General features: G+C 38.2%; 1 protein-coding gene across 2 annotated transcripts; it reads right to left on the bottom strand.

Moving 5' to 3' along the window:
• Positions 1-1076: 1076 nt before the first annotated feature.
• bpifcl (BPI fold containing family C, like) lies at positions 1077-18058 on the bottom strand. 2 transcript variants are annotated; one of them, XM_077238814.1, is made up of 16 exons: positions 18013-18058; positions 15139-15248; positions 14174-14285; positions 13847-13975; positions 10891-11043; positions 10710-10773; positions 10546-10606; positions 8999-9090; positions 8060-8236; positions 7825-7884; positions 7410-7577; positions 2789-2853; positions 1971-2013; positions 1813-1876; positions 1594-1670; positions 1077-1464 (listed from the first exon to the last, which is right to left on the bottom strand). In XM_077238814.1, exons 2-16 carry the CDS (start codon positions 15233-15235, stop codon positions 1414-1416), a joined length of 1413 nt encoding a protein of 470 aa, XP_077094929.1. In that variant the 5' UTR covers positions 15236-15248; positions 18013-18058; the 3' UTR covers positions 1077-1413. The 2 variants fall into 2 exon arrangements, with proteins under 2 accessions (XP_077094929.1, XP_077094936.1); XM_077238821.1 differs by having other exon boundaries at positions 15139-15245; positions 18013-18045.
• Between the last annotated feature and the right edge of the window lie 3261 nt (positions 18059-21319).

Below are 21319 nucleotides of genomic sequence, written 5' to 3'. Positions count from 1 at the left end.
GTTTGAATTTGTTGACAGTCTTTAGAGAACTGAGTTTCTGAGACAGGGTGTTTGGCTGAATGGATGTGGATGGTCAAAATGACCAGAATTACTTGCAGCATCCTGACATTTTAGAAAACAAAGGACTTTCCTTCTTGATGCCACGGTCTTACCCTCAGGACATGTTGGTACTTCTATTGAGATGGTCGTCGAAAGACAGCTGGAGACAGGACCAGAAGCAAAGTATGGTCACTCATGCTCCCTACAAACGTCATGCACAAGTCATGCTTGGGAATGTGGTTTGGGTCGATCAGTTTGTTGTTCTGTCATTATCGGACTCAAACTGATACGTCATAATTAGCAGGAACAGTATTTACAGCGCCTCTGGACTCACAGGTTATGGTAAGGGACGTGACATTTCCGCAGCACTCTCTAAGCAGTAGACCAATGACAACAGACTGGGGCCAACTGACCAATGACAACAGACTGGGGCCAACCGACCAATGAGAGCAGACTGGGGCCAACTGACCAATGAGAGCAGACTGGGCTTTTTGGAAGGCGGGTTTTTTAAGAAACCGAAACTAAAACAAAGTGAAAACAGGTACTGCAACAATGTATATTGCAAGAAAATGTATTTTTGTGAACATTAAATCATGTAAACTTATTTTAGTAGACCCCTGAACAAAATTATGAACCTCTAAATGAGCATAATAGGGGCCCTTTTACACTCCCACAAGGCACTTTGAATACCAAGGACTGCCCTTTGGCCTACCTGCGTGCTGACGTCATCTCACGCTTTGTTAGGGGGAGCGCCCGTGATGTGCTTCACTTGTGGTAAATACACATTAGGATTGTCCTTCCTGTAACTTTCTATACTTCTTTTCAGGAGTACTACACACACACACACACACACACACACACACACACACACACACACACACACACACACACACACACACACAGAATATATATATATATATATATATATATATATATATATATATATATATATATATATATATATATAGCGCCTTGGTCATACCTAAAAGGCTTCAAAACCTTTAATGTTGTAGTGAATAACATGAATGTTGGATTGCTTATGATTATATATATTTTTAATAAGCTTTCACACAAACTCTAGCTCATAGCTAAAAGACATCATGCCAGCCTTCCATGCAAGCCAGATTATTTACACAAATTAACTCCAATGAAGGAATTGTGTGGAGACTTTTTTCACTGTAAACTGTAGAAAATACCCTGTTGAATATTTTGCATGGATGAGTGACAAAGAAGTTTGTACATAATATTACAAAAATAACATGGTCAAATTTGATCAACTTGTATATATGGACATTTCAAGTAATGATTATATAATTCTTACACTGAAAACAATTCTGCAGTTATTTGTTATGTTGTGCAGTTCATGTTTGGAGCTTAGAGGCCCGTCAGGGAGTCCTGGACATCAGTAAAAATGGCCACAAAGCCCTGAAAAAGTCACAAACAAATCCAGACTGTATCACTTTTTTCCAACAATTTTGCCATATCAAACAAAATCCAAACCCCATACATTTCAGAATACAAACATTCAATAGTTTAATATTTAATAGTACTCACATTGTTTATAAGCAATTGAGAATTGATCAAACTAAAGCCTTGCGGTGTGGGCAATGGAAAGCCAGTCTTCAGGGCCGCTAAAATGCAAAGTAGAATAAGGTTTTAATTATCAGTTACCAGACTTTCTAATAAACAGTTTTGCAAAGTTTATATTTTTCAGCAAATGCTTTTTTGGTTGCAAGTTTGTAATAAATGCAATATCATTAAAAGATTTTTTACCATTTAGTTTTGGAAGTAGAAACATCTTCACTGCCATCACTGATATTTGCTCGAGTGTGTCAGTCTGTACATTGAATGATTAGACAAAGATAAACCATCTCATAATGCTGATCTACCAAAGTTAATATATGACATGAATCATCACTGTCTGGTCTCACCTTAAAATCCCCAATCTCAGATGATCCGAGAGTCAGCGTTAAACTTGATGCAGCATTCAGGGCAAAAAACAATGATGTAGTTTCAGATAATGTACACTTTTTTTTCTAATTATTATAATTTTTTTTTTTAGATATCTTGGTCTTACTTAAAGGGATGGTTTGGAGTAATTTCAACCTAGGGTACTTTGCACCATGACCTCGAGCCAAACACCCTATTTATAAGAACCTATTTGTTCTACTGTAGAAGTTTGCTGCCATTCCGGGCATTATTAGTGGGGTAATTTTGGATCCATAAGCGCCTGCACTAAGCCATTCGGCTGATATCTCTAAATAAGCTCACAGAAGCCCAAACTTAATGAGTGCACTTTTGCTATTAAAAAAAACTGTATAAATGCACTATGTACCCCATAATTTTAAAAAAGCCTTTACGTATTAGTACACTATTATAACAAAAACCTACGCAGTATGTTCTTAATAAATTTCTCCCAAATGTAAGGTTGTTGTATCATAATAGAAGAATAAGTGCCCCTTAGTTCTAAAGTAATTACAGTAGAAATAAGTTGTTAATTTTCCAGGTTGTTACCCCTTTATTCCGCAAACTTTACATATTGTTCTCTTATACCTACAATTACGTACTTTATAGATACGTTATAATTACAGAAAGGTACACCGTAAATCCGTTTTACTTACACAGTACTTTCCGGGCTGTAATCTAAAGCGTTACCAAAAACTGCAATGCATGATTGAAATGAAAACACAACTAAAAATGGAGCTCATTTGACTGCGTCTTTAACTGGACAAATATCAATGAAACTCACTTTTTCATTTGGAAAGCTCCAGTCAGGTTTTTGTCAATCCGAGCACTTCCATTGAAGTTGAGGTCCTGCAGGAGGATTGAGAGAAGAGCACTGAAGTTAATTCTAAGCTGCATTGCTGTTTCCTTTTTGATTAATTGATAAATTTGGTGAACACATGGTTTTATTTCACTGTTTGTAGTTTGTTTGAAAGTCGGGCAAGGCTATTAAACCTCTCTTGAGTTTGGGTAGACCTGAGATAGTTTTTGACAAGTTTCAACTTGCTAAAAGCCCTTTCTGCACCAGAAACAGAGACAGGTAGAGTGCAGAAGAAGCGCACTGCAACACACACTTCTCCAAAAATACTCTGGAGCTGCATCCTGTAGACTGAATTCAGCAGGTCGAGAGGAGACTGACTGACTGGCATCACACACGGACTTAAGGTGCCTAACATCATTCTCAAAGCCTGCTGTAATTTTAATGTACATGTAGATAACGAAAAATATGCACTGGGATTGGCATTTCAAGACATTGAACTCTATTGGAGTTAGACAACTTGTGTCAGGACCGACTCATTGTCGTAATCATACTCTAGATCTAATATTGTTACATGGAACCAATGTTGATGCCAATGAATATATACAGCAGAGCGATGACATCTCAGATTATTATCTAGTCTTGTGTAAACTTAATTTAGCCAAGGCTGTAAAGCCGATTTCGTGTTACAAATATGTTAGACCTATCACTTCTGCCACTAAATATTGCTTTATTAATAATATTCCTGATCGGTTTCATCTCATCAGCATCCCAGATAGCTTAGAAGAACTCAATATTGCGACAGAAACTTTTGACTCTCTCTTTTCCAGCACTTTAGACACAGTTGCTCCTTTGCGCTTAAAGAAGATCAAAGAAAATAGTCCAACGTCGTGGTACAACGAGCACACTCAGGCCCTTAAGAGAGCAGCCAGAAAAATGGAGCGAAACTGGAAGAAAATGAAACAAGAGGCATTTTGCATTTCATGGAAAGAGAGCACGATTGCATACAGAGAGGCCTTAAAAACTGCTAGATCTGCTTATTTTTCAACCCTATTAGAAGAAAATAAACAAAACCCTAGGTATTTATTCGAAACAGTGGCTAAATTAACGAGAAATAAAGCTTCAACCCCAGAAGTTTCCAAGCAGCACAGCAGTAATGACTTTATGAACTTCTTCACTTATAAGATTGATAATATCAGGGAGAAAATTATCACTATGCAACCGTCTACTACAGTATCGCATCAGACAGTGCGGTGTAGTCTCACTGACGAACAATTTGATGCATTCATTGCTCACCTGCCCTTACCCCACAATTAACATAGCACACATATTAAAGTATATTAACACATAATCAGCCGAATACATTAAACAACTAATGCATCATTTATCAATTTGCCTTATGACAAAATGTAACATTCAGGATATCGTCACATCTCACATAGAAATGTCCAAAGAAAAATCAAGATACTCAAAATCAAGAAATCAAGATAAAAAAAAATTATTGAAAGCAATGCTTCCAGAGGTCATAGATCCTCTTCTCAATAACATTAATTCATCTTTGTCATCAGGATACGTACCAAAAACTTTTAAGCTAGTAGCTATGATTAAACCGCTTGTTAAAAAAAAACGCAATTTGATCCTACAGAATTAGTCAATCACAGGCAGATCTCGAATCTACCTTTTCTGTCAAAGATAGTAGTAAAAGCAGTATCCTCACAACTATGTTCCTTTTTTAGAAAGAAATGGTATCTGCGAGGATTTCCAGTCAGGATTTAGACCGGCACCATAGTACTGAGACACCTCTCATTAGAGTCACTAATGATTTGCTCTTATCATCCGATCGTGGTTGTATCTCTCTATTAGTATTACTCGATCTTATTGTTGCATTTGTTACCATTGACCACAACATTCTTTTAAATAGACTTGAAAATTATGTTGGCATTAGTGGAATTGCATTAGCATGGTTTAAATCATAATTATCTGACCGTCATCAGTTTGTAACAGTAAATGAAAAGATCTCTTATCGATCAAAAGTTCAGTATGGTGTACTACAAGTCTCAGTACTAGGACCGATGCTGTTCACTCTGTACCTGCTAGCCTTAGGAGATATCATTAGGAAGAATGGAATTAGCTTTCACTGTTATGCTTATGATACTCAGCTCTATATTTCTTCACGCCCTGACGAAATTTTCCAATTCACAAAATTAAAGGACATATATATATATATAAATTACGTCATATTCTCTCAATAACAAATGCGGAACAGTTCATGCGTTCATGACATCAAGGCTAGATTATTGTAATGCTCTACTGGGTGGTTGCCCTGCATGCTTAATAAACAAATTACAACTGGTCCAAAACGCAGCAGTTCCGAGTCCTTACCAGAACCAGGAAGTATTGCCATATTAGCCCGCTTCTGTCAACACTGCATTGGCTCCCTATTAAACATCGTATACATTTTAAAATACTGCTGATTACTTACAAAGCACTAAATGGTTTAGCTCTCCAGTACTTGAGCGAGCTCTTAACGCATTATAGTCCTTCACGTTTATTGCGATCTTCCGGCCAGTTGATAATACCTAGAATATCAAAATCGACTGCTGGCGGTAGATCCTTTTCCTATTTAGCACCAAAACTTTAGAACAGTCTTCCTAACATTGTCCAGGAAGCAGACACAGTCTGTCAGTTCAGATCTAGACTAAAAACACATCTCTTTGGCCTAGCATACACATAAAACATTATAGACTTCTATAATTTAATGTTAGGCTGTATAGATTCGATCAGCCGTAACCGGGAACACTTCCCATAAATCCTGATGTACTTTGTACATCATAAGAAGGATGGCGTCTACGCTAATATTAGTCTCTCTGTTTATCCCGAGGTTTACCGCAGTCACCCGGATCCAGGCCGTATCCAGATCTGATGAAGGACCATCGCATGGACAAAATGACAACGCATCCCTGAAGTGCCAGCCTCATTAACACTGTGAAGGCCTCATGGACACCTCAACACACTCATCTCCATACCGGCGTGAGGACTCCGACCCCTAACCAGATGAACTGGATAAATATTGTGAAAGTTCTGATCCCATCTGACTTCTGACCAATTATGCTGCCTAAATCATAATCATACACTGTTCATTTGTTGGCCAAACGAGGACTGGCCCCCCGACTGAGCCTGGGTTCTCCCAAGGTTTTTTTCTCCATTCCTTGCCACTGTTGCCTTTCTTCGCCTTTGTCGCCATCGGCTTTTGGCTTGGGGACACTTAATTTTATATTTAACAATATTATTACAACATCATTGTCCTGTTATCTCTGTAAAGCTGCTTTGAAACAATCTGTATTGTAAAAAGCGCTATATAAATAAAGTTTACTTGACGTCACGCTCACAATCTGTGAACTTCTCTCACCACAATCTTGGATCAGTTGACAAAAAATCTTCACTCTCGCCTTTATTTCTCCCTGTGCTTGCTGGGGTTGGGCTGTCTGTGACTGGGTCCTAACTGGTGCTACTTTCAGCTTCTTCCCTTTGACTTTCACTAACTGATGTTGGCCTACTTTCATGCATTTGCTGGGTTGAGGAACCTGGTAGCCTGGTAGAACTCAGATAGTTATATCAAAAATAAATAAAAAACAATAAAAAACAATATTTTCCAGTTCAGTTCAGTTAAAATAGATGTGACTATTAAATACTAAATATAAATAATAAAGTGATTCCTGACAAGTTAATATACCCAATGAGTATCTTCTGCACTGACCCTCCATGTGATCTTTGGAATGGGGTTGTGAGTCAGACGATGCCACATCTGTTGCTGCAGGACATTATAATAAGTTTCGGCCTAATATCATTTCACTTTGACAGTCTATTTACTTAAAACAGAAGATGGTGATTACAACTAATAAAAACTAACAAAAAGCAAGAAATTGTTAAATAATATTAAAACCAATTTTAGAAAAGGAACAGCAAAATACAGTTTTTTTCCCCATCAGTTATAATTCATAAATCAACAAGCAAACATTTAGAAATTGACAAGAATGCAGTCAAATTTAAAAAATAAAATTATTGATTGTCTTATTTTTTTAATAAAGATAATATGGAACTGGTAATATATTGTTAAATAAAGCTAATAAATGTATCAATCTAAGTGCAGTGTTGTATTCGTGTTTTCTTGATGTAATGAAATACATAATCAGCCGGCAGGTCAGGTGCATAATGCAATGCGTCGTAACTCGTGTACATTTTTTAACTCTATTTACAATAGTGTAAAAAGACAGGAATTTTGACCATGTAATCATTCGGTGGATTGTGGTGGACACCGACAGTAAAGTGACCGTACTCGGCAGGCTGTAGACAGGAGTTTTCTTATTCCCAGCGAAATAACGATACACTAACCTGTCTTTAAGAACGTCTTTATGGACTGGGATACAACAACTCTCCTGGCCTCTCTCTCCTTCTTTTCATGACATTTCCGGTACCCTGATTTATGTTTTATTTTCCCTGACTTTTTTCGATCAGTCAGTCTCGTGCTCTTCCACCAAGTTCATGGTTAACTTACCTTTTGTATACAATGTTTTTGTGCATAATTTGTATATCCAAACAGGAAACTCACCACATCCAGTCTGAAGAGAGGCAGCAGCGCACCATCAGGTTTAACAGCGGAGAACTTTGCTGCAGCCGGTACATGAATCTCTATCACCCCTGAACTGAAGGAGAACAGAGGCGTCTCACTGGCGTATAACAGCACCTGCATCTCCATGTTGGGATACATTGTGCGTAGCTGAACAAATCATTTGGAAACAGAGCACATTATTCATCTTGATAACAACTTGATTTTACTTGAAAACTATAGAACATGGAAGAGACACATTTTAGACATGTAAATACACATGAGATTCATGACTGGTATTACATCAGTATATGCAAACGTAGTCATGTTCTCTTATTTACTGGTTGACATTAAACATAAGATATTTTATAAAAAAAATGTTTTCCCTTACAAAGTTACGTCCTATACATACACTGACCTGTGGAACGAAGGCACCAAACTGACTGGTGTTCAGATGGATTGGAGAACTCTTTGGTATCTACATTAAATTAGATGAATGAGTGACTTAATAGCTAAATGTATATTTAAAATCTATAAGAGGGCATGATTCCTTGTCAGTCTATAATGAGTGTAAGATACAGAACTCTTCCAACACAAATGCTGTATTATTCATTAGATATGGTAATAGTATTTATTGTTTAGTATTTCCTCACCATGTCATCTCTGATGTTGATTTGAAGAGCGCCAGAGCTGAGGAATGCATAAGCTGCTGAATTCACTAAGAACTCAGAGGCAGCGATTGAAAGCATGTAGTTTTCTGCATACGGCATGTCAAACACGCTTGCAGAGAAAGGCGGTTCAGACGGAGAACTGCGGCTGTAAAACTCACCCTGTCACAGGAACAACAACCAAACGTCATTGATTACAGTAAAAATTCCGAAGCGAATAAATAAAATCTATAACACTGTATACAAATCGAGAAATCAAAATATATTCAGAAAGAGAAACCTAATAATAGTTGGGGCTCAGGGACGGTTATACAGCTCAGAGAAGCGAATCCTGCTCCTGGAGAGTTAGCTAGTGATTGAAGTATCTAGTGATTCTGCAGACCTGGATTAGCTGGACAGTGGCTCTCCGTGAGCAGGATTGGACACCCCTGTTGCAACTGTATGAATCTATTTTACGGCAATAAAATGTTAAGCTGGGCATACACTGTGCAATTTTGGTCTGAATCTGAGCCGATTCCTGAGTTGTATGACTCTTTTTTTAAGTCCGGCTGAATTTCAGCTTTGTCGTTCAGTGTACAGAGGGAAACGAGAGGCGAATCTGCTCGGATAAATTACTGATGTTAGAAATGTTGGTCTCCTCTTGTGAGGGTATCACACAGTTGAAGCAGAGCTACGACCTGATTGCCCTAAACTCAGTGCCTTTTCCCTTCACTGCCCGAAAACAGAAATTAAATCATGGCGACACGGAATGGATATTTTAAGTCGCAGCTTCACGATCGGGCCGCATAGATCGTGAACTTTGGCTTTACATCTAATGTGATTTACTCATACAGCGACAGTTGGTATTTAACTAAATAAATGCTGAAATTGCACAGTGTGCCTGGCTTTAATCAGTATTATAAATGCTGAATTAAAAATCCTTACCTTAATATCTAACTCAAAGCTATGATGTGTCACAGCCGGGGAGGATGTGAGAGGGATGCTCAGATATAGATACGGATCCACAGGTATGTTAACTAGAAAGAATTCATTTGAGCATGATTACTGTACTCATCTAATGAAGAGAAATGTAATGCGTGCTGTAGTTTTATAAGTAGTTTTCCAAGGATTTTGTATTTACAATCACGTCAACAACATTAATGTTATTAAGTAGCAATAGCTCAATAATATGACCGAAATAACCCACAGTAGGGTGAACCTCACAAAAATATTCACATCAAATTCAAGAAAGTTAGGCCTTTTTAATGATTGTTTAAAGGGGTCATATAATGGTACATGCACTTTTACAAGTTGATTGTACTGAAATGTGTGTTGGCAGTGCCTGTACACAACCATAAAATAATGATAAAAATCCATCCAGTGATTTTGTTTTTCTTATATGTTTTCCCCTGCCTCAAATTGAGCCGTTTGATCTTGTGACGTCACACGCTCGCACGCCCCTCCCACGATTGTTGATTGACAGCAGCGTTTCAACACAGACCCGCCCTCGCTCATGAGCGAGCTGTCAATCATAGTCCGCGCGGACCGGTGTCGTGCCGAAAAGTACGCTGGAGCACTGTCTATGAGCAGAATGGAGTCTAAGCGAAGTGGTGTTCTGTTCTTGGGTACAATAAGGAACACAGCAGTCATTGTAATGCTCCTAAATCCGAACCACTGAAGACGCAGTGGCTGAGTTTGTTTTCGAAGGGGATATTCCCCACGATCAAAGTAAATTCTTTTATGTTTGCGCAAATCATTTCACACACCAGACTGCTTTATAAACGAGGAGTGTCAGTATAAAGCTGGTTTTGCTAAGAAGCTGCTCCTGAAAAACGGATCAGTACCAACCAACTATTTGTGTTCCTGCTGCACCTCCTGAAGAACTGAAGTGAGTGTAACGTTTTATTAACCTTTATATTAATATTAATATTAATCTTTGCAAATCGCTAGCTTCACGATGAGTGCGGCTAAGGTTTACACTCAGGGTACATTACGGCATGTTTTCTATGTACGACATTCTCTATATAATTCATAATCCCACATTTATAATGAACAACGCGTTATGGTTATTGTGTTATTGTGTTACAAACGGTGTACGCACAGAACAGAGGGGCGGGGTGAGCAAAGCTCATTATCATTTAAAGACACATACACTTAAACGGCGTGCTGACAACAGAGCTGTTTTTCACCAGGTAAAATAAGTGTTTTCTTACAATACTAATGATCATTTTTAATTACAGTACATTACAAACTTTTAATTTAGACCTTAAAGAATCATATTAGCTTGTACAAAAATGGCATTATATGACCCCTTTAATAACAATTAATCACATTTACCTTAATGATTATGGAAAATAATGGCACAATGCAAAAAATAAAAATTATATTGGTCCTAAAAATAGTTTTCTTTATGCATAATATGTCTTTTTTTAACTATAAATATACGTGATCGATATATAATATATCATTTTGAGACATTTTTGTGCCAGTACCAGGTATTTCCTGTAGAGTTGTCTCTAATCCATTTATTGCTTGTTGAATTGCCGGGCAAATCTAAAAAAATAAAATAAATATTATAGTAATAATGACAATACAAGACATAATGAGAAATATCCAATAATAGTGTTGGCTAGTTTGTTTTGAAAAAAGGACAAACCTGCTCACGTATCATGCCTGATATTTGTCCACTGAAAGCACGTACAAATGGCTGGAAAAAAAAGCTGGCGAATAGAAAAAATAGAAATGCTCCATTAGTGGTAGTCATAAGAGATATCCACAATTGTTGTGTGTATCTTCAGGTATCATTTCTCAGTCTTTTATGCTTTGTTAATACTTGCCTAGCTCCTCCATGGAAGTGAATATCCACACTTCCTACATCAGCACTACATTGAACAGTGGAGATGGAGAGACGGCCAGCATCATCTCCTAACTGCAGGAGGGTGTAGATGTGGATATTGTACACAGCCACATCAAATGAGCCGTCATCATGGCTGCAATCATAGAACAAAACACAATCATATTACATATCTTATAAACAATCAATTCCTTTACATTACAAATGTCTTATTTAAAACTTTTTACTTTGATATGATGCCAGCTATCTTGAGGGATCTTTCCCATTCCTCTGTGGTAAAAAGCTCCAGCTCTTTTCGAGCATGGACCTTAAAGGGTTAGTTCACCCAAAAATGAAAATTATGTCATTAACGACTCACCCTCATGTCGCTCCAAGCCCGTAAGACCTCCGTTCATCTTCAGAACACAGTTTAAGATATTTTAGATTTAGTCCGAGAGCTTTCTGTTCCTCCATTGAAAATGTATGAACGGTATACTGTCCTTGTCCAGAAAGGAAATAAAGACATCATCAAAGTAGTCCATGTGACATCAGTGGGTTAGTTAGAATGTTTTGAAGCATCGGAAATACATTTCCTCTGTGTGGAAATCCTTAGACATGTTTGTGAAGATTGTTTTGTTTCCAGCGTGCGTCTCCCTCAGACTGTAAACGAAGCTTGGGCGCACCAGACACACGTCAGCTCGTCTTACATCAGCAGCGTCACTGAACGCGGATCCCCAACAGAACCGGAAGACAATACAATGCTGAATAAAGTCCTAGTTTTTGTTATTTTTGGACCAAAATGTATTTCCGATGCTTCAAAAAATTCTAACTAACCCACTGATGTCACATGGACTACTTTGATGATGTCTTTATTTCCTTTCTGGACAAGGACAGTATACCGTCCATACATTTTCAATGGAGGAACAGAAAGCTCTCGGACTAAATCTAAAATATCTTAAACTGTGTTCTGAAGATGAACGGAGGTCTTACGGGCTTGGAGCGACATGAGGGTGAGTCATTAATGACATCATTTTCATTTTTGGGTGAACTAACCCTTTAAGCTGGAGCTCCCGCCATAGATTCTGAATAGGATTTAGATCTGGGCTTTCAGGGGGACACTTGTCCCTCAAAAACATCTGGACCAATCTGGATGTGCTTTGGGTTGTTGTCTTGCTGGATGACCCAGTGTTGATCTAATGTTGGCCGTTTTGCCTGTTGATCATTTTTTGCAATAAAATGAAATTGCTTACGAACATAGTAACTAATTGTTACGAAACTTGGTATGTGTCATCGCAACCATATATAAACATATATAAACAGGGCTATGCCCTGATGGACCCTGAGAAGCTTCTGGTCAGTGCATTAGAAAACTATTACTTTTTGCTCTAACGCAGTAATATAATGCATTACTGATAAAATATTGGTAATATTACACACATAACAATCTCAGTAATGCACATTACTGTCTATCTCCTGTTGTTGGAATGTGATGGTTAAGATTACGGCAGTGACGGATTCTACATTTGTGATTTGGACATACTTTCATTATTTTCAGTTCATCAGAGAAAACAACAAGAAAGTAATAGTCAAGGGCAATCGATGTGTGACACAGAGGGAACTCTCTACATCAAGAAATAGCATGGTTTGGTGCTGGTTTAGCTGGTGGACCAGCAAGACCATACCAGCATACCAGCACCAAAACACAACATATGCTGGTCTTGCTGGTTTTTTTAGGCAGGATCCTCTCCGCACACGTTTGGTATCGTTGTAAAGCGCAGCATTTCAACTTTGGAAATATTTAAGGTCATTTCTCGATAACATATGTCTGAACCAATGAAAATGATTTTCAAATGAATATGCTTATGTAAAAAAAAAAAACTTAGTCCCGCTGACTGACAGCGCGGGATCCCGATATACACACATACACCGAATTACAGTATTTCAAAATATCTGTCTTGGCAAGTATTCATGCAAACATTATCTTATATTATGTAAAGATAACATAACATAAATAAATTATGTTATGTCTTAGTGAATGTTTGGTTAACTGTTGTGAAAAACATCTGGTGTATAACATTATATTACATCCGAGTGTACAGTAGGTCGAAGTGTCTGTTTCAGTAATGTTAATCAAACAATTCTGGTATCATGGGAAAAGGTTGATTGTATATTTTTCCTATAGATGTTCGTTTTGACTTGGTTTGTGCCAAACTTGGTGTTATTACCAGGGATTTTAAGGTATGGTTGCTGGGTGATTTTGTTTTCAAACCTTCAGAAAACCTTGTTTCTCAAAATGGACTTTTCTGACTCCATCGACTTCAAGCTGGTGTAGTTTAGTAATTTTTTGTCTGATTCCAACAAATCATACACCATTTTGAAGGTTTGGTTTTGAAACTATTTTTTTATATTTGCTCATTCTGACTCATTATGTCAGCACGGGTCACATATGTTGGTTCTGTGTCTATTCAGAATGACTGATGAGCTGCAACCTTTTTTATTTTGGGAATGTCATATGCACATTTGCAAAAATGGTTGTCACGTGGAAAAGGGTTAATACACTGTACATTATCTTTTAATAACATGTTCGACTTGTTTTAACTGGTTTGCTGGTCTTGGATAAAAGCTGTTTGCTACAGTGTTGGAACTGTTTTTCTTTGTGGAAGCTATTAGTTCTAAAAGTGAAGTAATACATTTTTTACTCAAATCAGTAGTTCTCGCCCAATTATTTACTTATAGATGTGTAATAAGTGGGATATAAACACTTTACGTTGGGTTCTCGATCACCCTTGTTTGGGTTTATTTGACTTAAAGTCCAAAGAGGCATCAGTGTATGCATGGTCCTTCTGATCAGATCATGAAATTGTGTAGTAAGGTTTATAGAAAATGTTATTTGTTTCCAAGATTATATCAGGTTAACTTTGATTGCTGTCTCCTTCCCCATGATTCACTGGTGCACTTACATTATGCCGAACTGTGTTGCCCAGCTGCCTGTGATGGATAGTGTGAGTTGACTGACTTCCACAGATACACCCGTTCCCTCTACAAACACCAGTGATGGGTCTGTCATGCTGCACTGCACAACCCGCATGCTGGAAACACAAAACACACCAGTTCACCATTTATAGAGTATATTCATGTAGACGCAGTCATATTTTCTAAGTTAAAATGACTGTTTATGTGATGAATATGATAACTACTAACTGAATTTCTTGTATTTGTGTTTATAAATGCATTTAGTATCTGTGAAAATTAGTTAATTTAGTTTGATTGAATTTTAGCAAACTAACTTTGATAAGACATAATGTACAGTGCCGATCTTGATGTCCACCCCACCCCGGAACTCTGGAATTTCAGTACTCTTCAGTTTGCTTTGTATTTGGACAGACAACATCTGAGACACTGAACACATGTACAGAAACAAATACAGAAGCACATATCACCTATTTAGCATAATCATGATTCAAATATACAAGATTTCATGTCTTTTAAAGGGTTAATTCACTGCTGGCGATGTGAGTTTTAATAAATCTTGGCTGACTGTGAAAGGTGACTGAGAAAGGTGCGTCATTTATTTATTTATTTATAAAATTTGTGTTACATGACTAGTTAAACAGAGAAAATGGGCTTTGGCCTTTTTTCTCCTTTCTAAAAAGAGGCATTTTGCCAAAACCTCCACACCCATAATGCACTGGGCTCAATCTAACTAACCATGAACAGTATATGGGGAGAACAATGGGATTGGAAAAAGTTGGGATTCAAACTCTGGATGGTATTTCTATTATCAAGTATTCCTAAAGGCACAGTATTTAAGTTTCACAGAGAGCCCAGGAGCGGAACAAGGCCTCGAGTCCCACGGGCGTAATAAGAAGGAATGACGACAGTAAAGGGACAAGAGAGGACTAGGACCTTTTACGTTTGGCCTGTTAGGTGTGTTTTAACGGATTTTCGCTCTATAGAAATCTGGCACTCTATTGAATGAAGTTAAACTGAGAGTGCTGTCGTTCACAGACACCAGAATGAACGAGTTCACAGTAACGTTCATCAGGCAGTAAAACAGTACGTTCAGTTATCGTTCGCCCAAAATATGAACGAGTTCATGAACGTGTTCAGGCACAACACTGTATGTATAATATATTAAAGAAAACAATCACTGAGCATTTCCCTGATGGACAGTAGCTATCATGTCAAACTGAAACGCACAACAAAGAATATTGTTAAATGTAATTTCAGATCAATGCATTGGAAAACTTACCATCTCTGAGACCCTTCTCTGACAGAAGAGCTTTTAATGCAGGATAATCTGCATGTGTGTATGTTAATATCATCAGGAAATAAATTACCAGCTGCATCCTTAAACTCCTGCTGTGAAAGAGAAAATATATTACATTTGTTTAACCTGTTTTTTTTTTCCACTTTTGACAGGTATTTACACTGCAATTAAGCTAAAAAACGTATCACATTTGGTACATCAATGTATTATTGCAATTACTGAATGTACATTTAGCTCAAATTTTGGTGTTAATTCACACTCACACACACACACACACACACACACACACACACACACACACACACACACACACACACACACACACACACACACACACACAGCTCCTCGGTGGCAAGGCACCAGGGGTGGATGAGATCCGCCAGAGTACCTCAAGTCTCTGGATGTTTTAAGAAGGGGGACCAGAGGGTGTGTTCCAACTACAGGGGGATCACACTTCTCAGCCTCCCCGGGAAAGTCTATGCCAGGGTACTGGAGAGGAGAATACGGCAGATAGTGGAACCTCTGATTCAGGAGGAACAGTGCGGTTTTCGTCCCGGTCGTGGAACACTGGACCAGCTCTATACTCTCTACAGGGTGCTGGAGGGTGCATGGGAGTTTGTCCAACCAATCCACATTTGCTTTGTTGATTTGGAGAAGGTATTCGACTGTGTCCATCGCAGCGTCCTGTGGAGGGTGCTCTGGGAGTATGGGGTCCGGGGTCCTTTGCTAAGGGCTGTCCGGTCCCTGTATGACCGAAGCAGGATATTGGTTCGCATTGCCGGCAGAAAGTCAGACTTGTTTCCGGTGCATGTTGGACTCCGGCAGGGCTGCCCTTTGTCACTGGTTCTGTTCATAATTTTTATGGACAGAATTTGCAGGCGCAGCCAGGGGCCGGAGGGTGTCCGGTTTGGGGACCAAACAATTTCCTCTCTGCTTTTTGAGGATGATGTTGTCATGTTAGCCCCATCAGACCAGGACCTTCAGCATGCACTGGGACGGTTTGCAGCCGAGTGTGAAACGGCTGAGATGAGAATCAGCACCTCCAAATCCGAGGCCATGGTTCTCAGTTGGAAAAGGGTGGCTTGCCCACTTCAGGTTGGTGGAGAGTTCCTGCCTCAAGAGGAGGAGTTCAAGTATCTTGGGGTTTTGTTCACAAGTGAGGGAAGGATGGAACGGGAGATTGACAGACGAAACGGTGCAGCTTCTGCAGAAATGTGGTCGATGTACCGGTCTGTCATGGTGAAGAAGGAGCTGAGCTGCAAGGCCAAGCTCTCGATTTACCTGTCAATCTAAGTTCCTACTCTCACCTATAGTCATGAGCTGTGGGCCATGACCGAAAGGACAAGATCCCGGACAGGCGGCCGAAATGAGCTTTCGCCGCAGGATGGCTGGGCGATCCCTTAGAGATAGGGTGAGGAGCTCGGTCACTCGGGAGGAGCTCAGTGTAGAGCCGCTGCTCCTCCACATCGAGAGGGGTCAGCTGAGGTGGCTCGGGCATCTGTTCCGGATGCCTCCTGGACGCCTTCCCGGGAGGGTGTTCCAGGCATTTCCCACCGGGAGGAGACCCCGGGGAAGACCTAAGACACGCTGGAGGGATTATGTCTCCCGGCTGGCCTGGGAACGCCTCGGTGTCCCCCCGGAAGAGCTGGAGGAAGTGTCCAGGGAGAGGGAAGTCTGGGCATCTCTGCTTCGTACCGGCCCCGGATAAGCGGAAGAAGATGATGATGATGACACACACACACACACACACACACTGTTTTTATTTATTTTTTGGTGTGTTCAAACTTCTCTACATCCATAAGCCTATTCAGATGATTTGAACCAACACTGCTTTCAGTGTACATTTAGCAAAATATGTGTAAATGGAGCCCTTGACCTTTGTATTGCTAAAAGAGTGTATATTTCTTTTGCGAGCAGGACGAAGCAGAGGGCCGTGAGAGAGCACAACGAGGCAGGCTGTGTGATTACTGATGAGCGACTCCTGCGCAACGCAACGGTCTCGTATCTCTCACGGAGAAGTGGAAGCATAAAAGGAGGAGCGACGACAGTGGAGATTGAGAGAGCCAGGCCTGGACTTGTGTTTGTTTGTTTATGTCATTAAAGTCTTTGAATGTTCGCCGGTTCCCGCCTCCTTCTTCCTATAACATCTGAACTGCATTACAATTTTATTTTTGCATTCCACAAATTATCTGCTGTACCAGAAGTTCATATCAAATGACACCGTAAATGCAAATCAAGTCTAATGTCAGTCATGATGCCTCAGTTCAGCTGCATCATTCACTTCCTTAAATGATAGAGAACTGATACTAAGACCAAAACACATTTGCTTATTTGAGGACTCAGACACACACATATATAGCAGTGTTTATGACCATAGCTTACCATATTTTTATCCAAAAGCTATAACAATTATTGCCTTTAACACTACTAATCAATTTTAACCAAGTCAATGCATAGGCATACATGGCAGGGGTTTGATTTCTTCAGTTCTGGATGCTGAGCTCTGGATGCTTTAGTTTGATCCGTGTATAAAAACCTTCATCCCTCAGAATCTTTTACAGTCTTGTGCCGTTTGAGATGCACAGTTTCAAATAAAAACAAAACGTGTATATTTATCAATTGGGAAGATGCTTTTATCCGAAGTGACTAACTGTGGTTTTAAGTTTGACATCAAATGACACCAGAGCTTGGCATCCCATTCTACCAGTTGAGCTTCAACATGTTTATGCTTGGTATGTTTATATTATATCCATCATGAATCCCTTGCAGGAAAAAAAAAAGTTTGTAAATGGAAAAAACATTATTTAATAAACACTTTCTTATTCAAATTTGACATCTGAAATTGTAAGAACGTACCTCAAAACATACAGCACAGCCTGGTGTCTGAAGGGAAAGTGATTGTTTCTGTGTGAGTGTTTCCTCAAAAGCCGCTTTAGAAGAACACATTTCTAACGGGAGGGGTGTGTGTTCAGTTCCTGCTTTGAGTGTCTTTCAATACTAAAGGATAATTACTAGTGCTTTCAATCGATTAAAAAAACAAACATTTAATCAATCAAATATTTCTATAACTTATCATAATCTTCCTAAATTGTAACTAGATTTGTTTAGAAATCTTTTGCCAGTAAAAGAGAAGCTTTAAATGTCTCCCTGCAGCTGGAGACTGAAGTAGAGAGAGATTTAAAAAAAACTGTTTAAAATTATAAAAAGTCGATGGTTAGTTTTTCCCTTAAATGAGTCATCAGATGCTAAATTCACTTTTATATGGTGTTTGCATATAAATGTGTCTTTACAGTGTGTGGACACAACCACCATACGAATCATACCACTTCTGGAAAATGGGCATCCGATGACCCCTTTATATAATCCTGCTAAAATTGACTTTAATATCCACATATTGAAGCTGATATTGAAAGAAACAAAGTCCCTGTCTTTGTCAACTTTTTTAATCCATAATGATTTTTCATTCCTGTCCACCAAAATCCTAACCAGTCCTGGGTAAGATGTCATAAAAAAACAATGAATTACTAGCTACTAATTACATCTTCAACAATGTAATGTGCTTACTGTACTATTTACTCTCTCCAGAAAGTGTGCATGACTAGAAATACTTTCTAACTCCCATATAAACATCCACCAGTTGAACAATACAAGGATTGGCTTTTAATCCTTTCAAATAAATAATATAAAATCGCATGATTTATTCTCACAAAGTCTCCTACAAAGTATTTAAATAGAGAAGGTTACATTAAAATACATAATTTAAAATACATACATTTCAACATTAAATGTTAAATATTGATGTTAAATCCACTTTTGCTTTATATAGAATTGTTCTGTAGTCTATACAGTATTTAATGCAATTACATGAAAAGTAACTAATTAAATGACAGAAAAATTGAGAGTAATTCCCTTTTTAAGGGAAAAGTAATTAAATTACAGTAATTAATTGCTTAGTAATGCATTACACCAACACTGATCCCAAACCAAAGCTGATAAAATGGTCATATCGCCATTGGACCTGCCCTGTATTTTACATCAATAAAAACCGGCAGATTAATAACAGGACATGCTATTTTGTGCATCTAAAAGACACAATCCTCAGTAGACTACAGAGATCCGGACATAGCTGAGGACATGAAATTTGCAACGTTTGGTAAATCAATGCCTAAGTGTAAAATAAGCTATATGTTTGCTATTGCAATACAATATAATTACACTACCACATATATTATAAATAATATATATTAAAATCCATTTCTTTAAAATTATTCAGTTGATAAATAGACAGCATAGGCCAATTATTAACAGCTTACATATTGATAATTTAAACAACCTTGTGTATTCGTTTACGGTAGCAGTTCAAATGTTAATGTAGTGCTAGTCATTTATCCTGCATTGGTTATTGATTAGTTTTGTATGAATTATTAAATTTTTTCAGTAGTTCTCTGGGAAGCATAAAAGAATATAGTAGTTATTGAAGTACCACTTTCATCTGTGCACTATTACTTCCTAATCCCTTAATCAGAGTTTCTTTTTAGTTAATAGTAGTTACTAGATTGTTAATAAACTTTTTCAGTAGTTCTCTGGGAAGCATAAAAAAAATAGTTGTTATTGATAAGTTAATAGTGAACTACCACTTTCATCTGTGCGCTATTACTTACTAGTTCTTTAATAAGAGTTTCTTGTTAGTTAATAATAGTTACTAGATTGTTAATATTGTGTTACTCATTGGTTCTTGTGTAGTTATTCATTAACGAAGGAACCGTATTCTAAAGTGTTACCCCTTTGCCAACAAGGTTTCCATTTGCAGCCAAGACTAATGGACAAACAATATATATATATATATATAAAGTGCATATCTATTAAAGATTCTCTTCCCTTCATGCGTGAACTGATTGCTGGTTCTCATGTTGTTTAATAGGTTCTTCAAGATAAACCGGTTTCATGGCAGAGAGCCATAGGGGAAATACAGGGACTTTAACACTGGATGGATGAAACCAGTAACAGCATTGTTTGTCAAAGGATAGAAGTTATAACATGCTTTCATAATGAGGAAGAAACTCAAACACTGTCAACATGACAAAATCACAGTGTAAAAACATACACAGTTAATCTACAATAATAGCTTCTACTTTTATTTGATTATGTATATAAAAAATACATTTGAGGTGCTGTGTTTCTATGTAGGCTATATGTAACGGAGGCCAGCTAGTAGTTGCCTCCTTGTTAGAGCGCCTGACTCTCATGCCGGAGACCCGGGTTCGAGGCCCGCTCGGAGCGGGTCAAGTGGGACCCGGGTGAAGGGGGATTACATATAGTTCATATTTTAATAATTCACCTTTGTTCATATATTTTTTTAGTCTACTGATTGCCGTGATTTTTTTACTGATGTTTTAACTTCTGTCAATACCAATTTTGCTTTATGATCTTTATGATTTTGTTGCATTAACTAAATAAGTCTATTTGTAAACTGTGGGTAAAAATGTGGGTAGTTGAACAGTCACCTAAAATACACACGTTGTGTTTTGATGTTAATTTTTATCCCACTGGACACATTTTCATTATCTCACCTATAGGCCCCACAAACCAACATTTTGGTCATGAGTGAAAATAACTGTTTAAAGGAACTGATTCTTTAAAAACTCAGATCTATCATCTCTACACTGGTTACCTCTTAGGTTACGTTTCGATTACAAGTATTGCTACTGACCCATAAGGCCCTAAACGGTTCAGCTTCTGTGTATTTAAATAATCTTCTATCGCCTTACAATCCACCACACTCTTTAAGGTAAAAAAGGTCTTCATGTAGTACCTAAAATATCTAAATCCACAAAAGGAGGGAGAGCGTTTTCACATTTGGCTCCTAAACTCTGGAAAAGCCTTCCTGATAATGTTCAGGCCTCAGACTCACTCTCCCAGTTTTAATCTAGATTAAAGACACTTCTCTTCAGCCAAGCATTCATATAACACACCTCATAACCTTATATTCCAGTTATATCAGATGCACATGATTATCTTTGCTTGAAATCTTATGAACAGCAGCTTCGCTAATTATTTTCCATCAGCTTCAGTTTGGATTCAGCCTCTTATGAAGACTTCAGATTCCCCAACACCTGTAAATAGATATTCACAACTTGTAATAATTGCTTTAATGAGCTTTTTT

Source organism: Siphateles boraxobius, unplaced genomic scaffold (assembly GCF_051911475.1).
Source record: "Siphateles boraxobius isolate OS27281-9 unplaced genomic scaffold, OSU_SipBor_1 100, whole genome shotgun sequence".
NCBI classification, from domain to species: Eukaryota; Metazoa; Chordata; class Actinopteri; order Cypriniformes; family Leuciscidae; genus Siphateles; species Siphateles boraxobius.
Note: the sequence above shows the minus strand (reverse complement) of the source record. Positions and strands in the feature narration are given on the sequence as shown.

Bases quoted from the DNA above. Each gene is read 5' to 3' on its own strand.
- bpifcl (XM_077238814.1), bottom strand. From the start codon at position 15,235: ATGCAGCTGGTAATTTATTTCCTGATGATATTAACATACACACATGCA. The intron at 13,976-14,173 runs GTTAGTTTGCTA...TTGTGTTTCCAG, and splicing joins GTACATTATGTCTTATCAAA to CATGCGGGTTGTGCAGTGCA. The intron at 7,578-7,824 runs GTCAGTGTATGT...TGATTTGTTCAG, and splicing joins TTGGTGCCTTCGTTCCACAG to CTACGCACAATGTATCCCAA.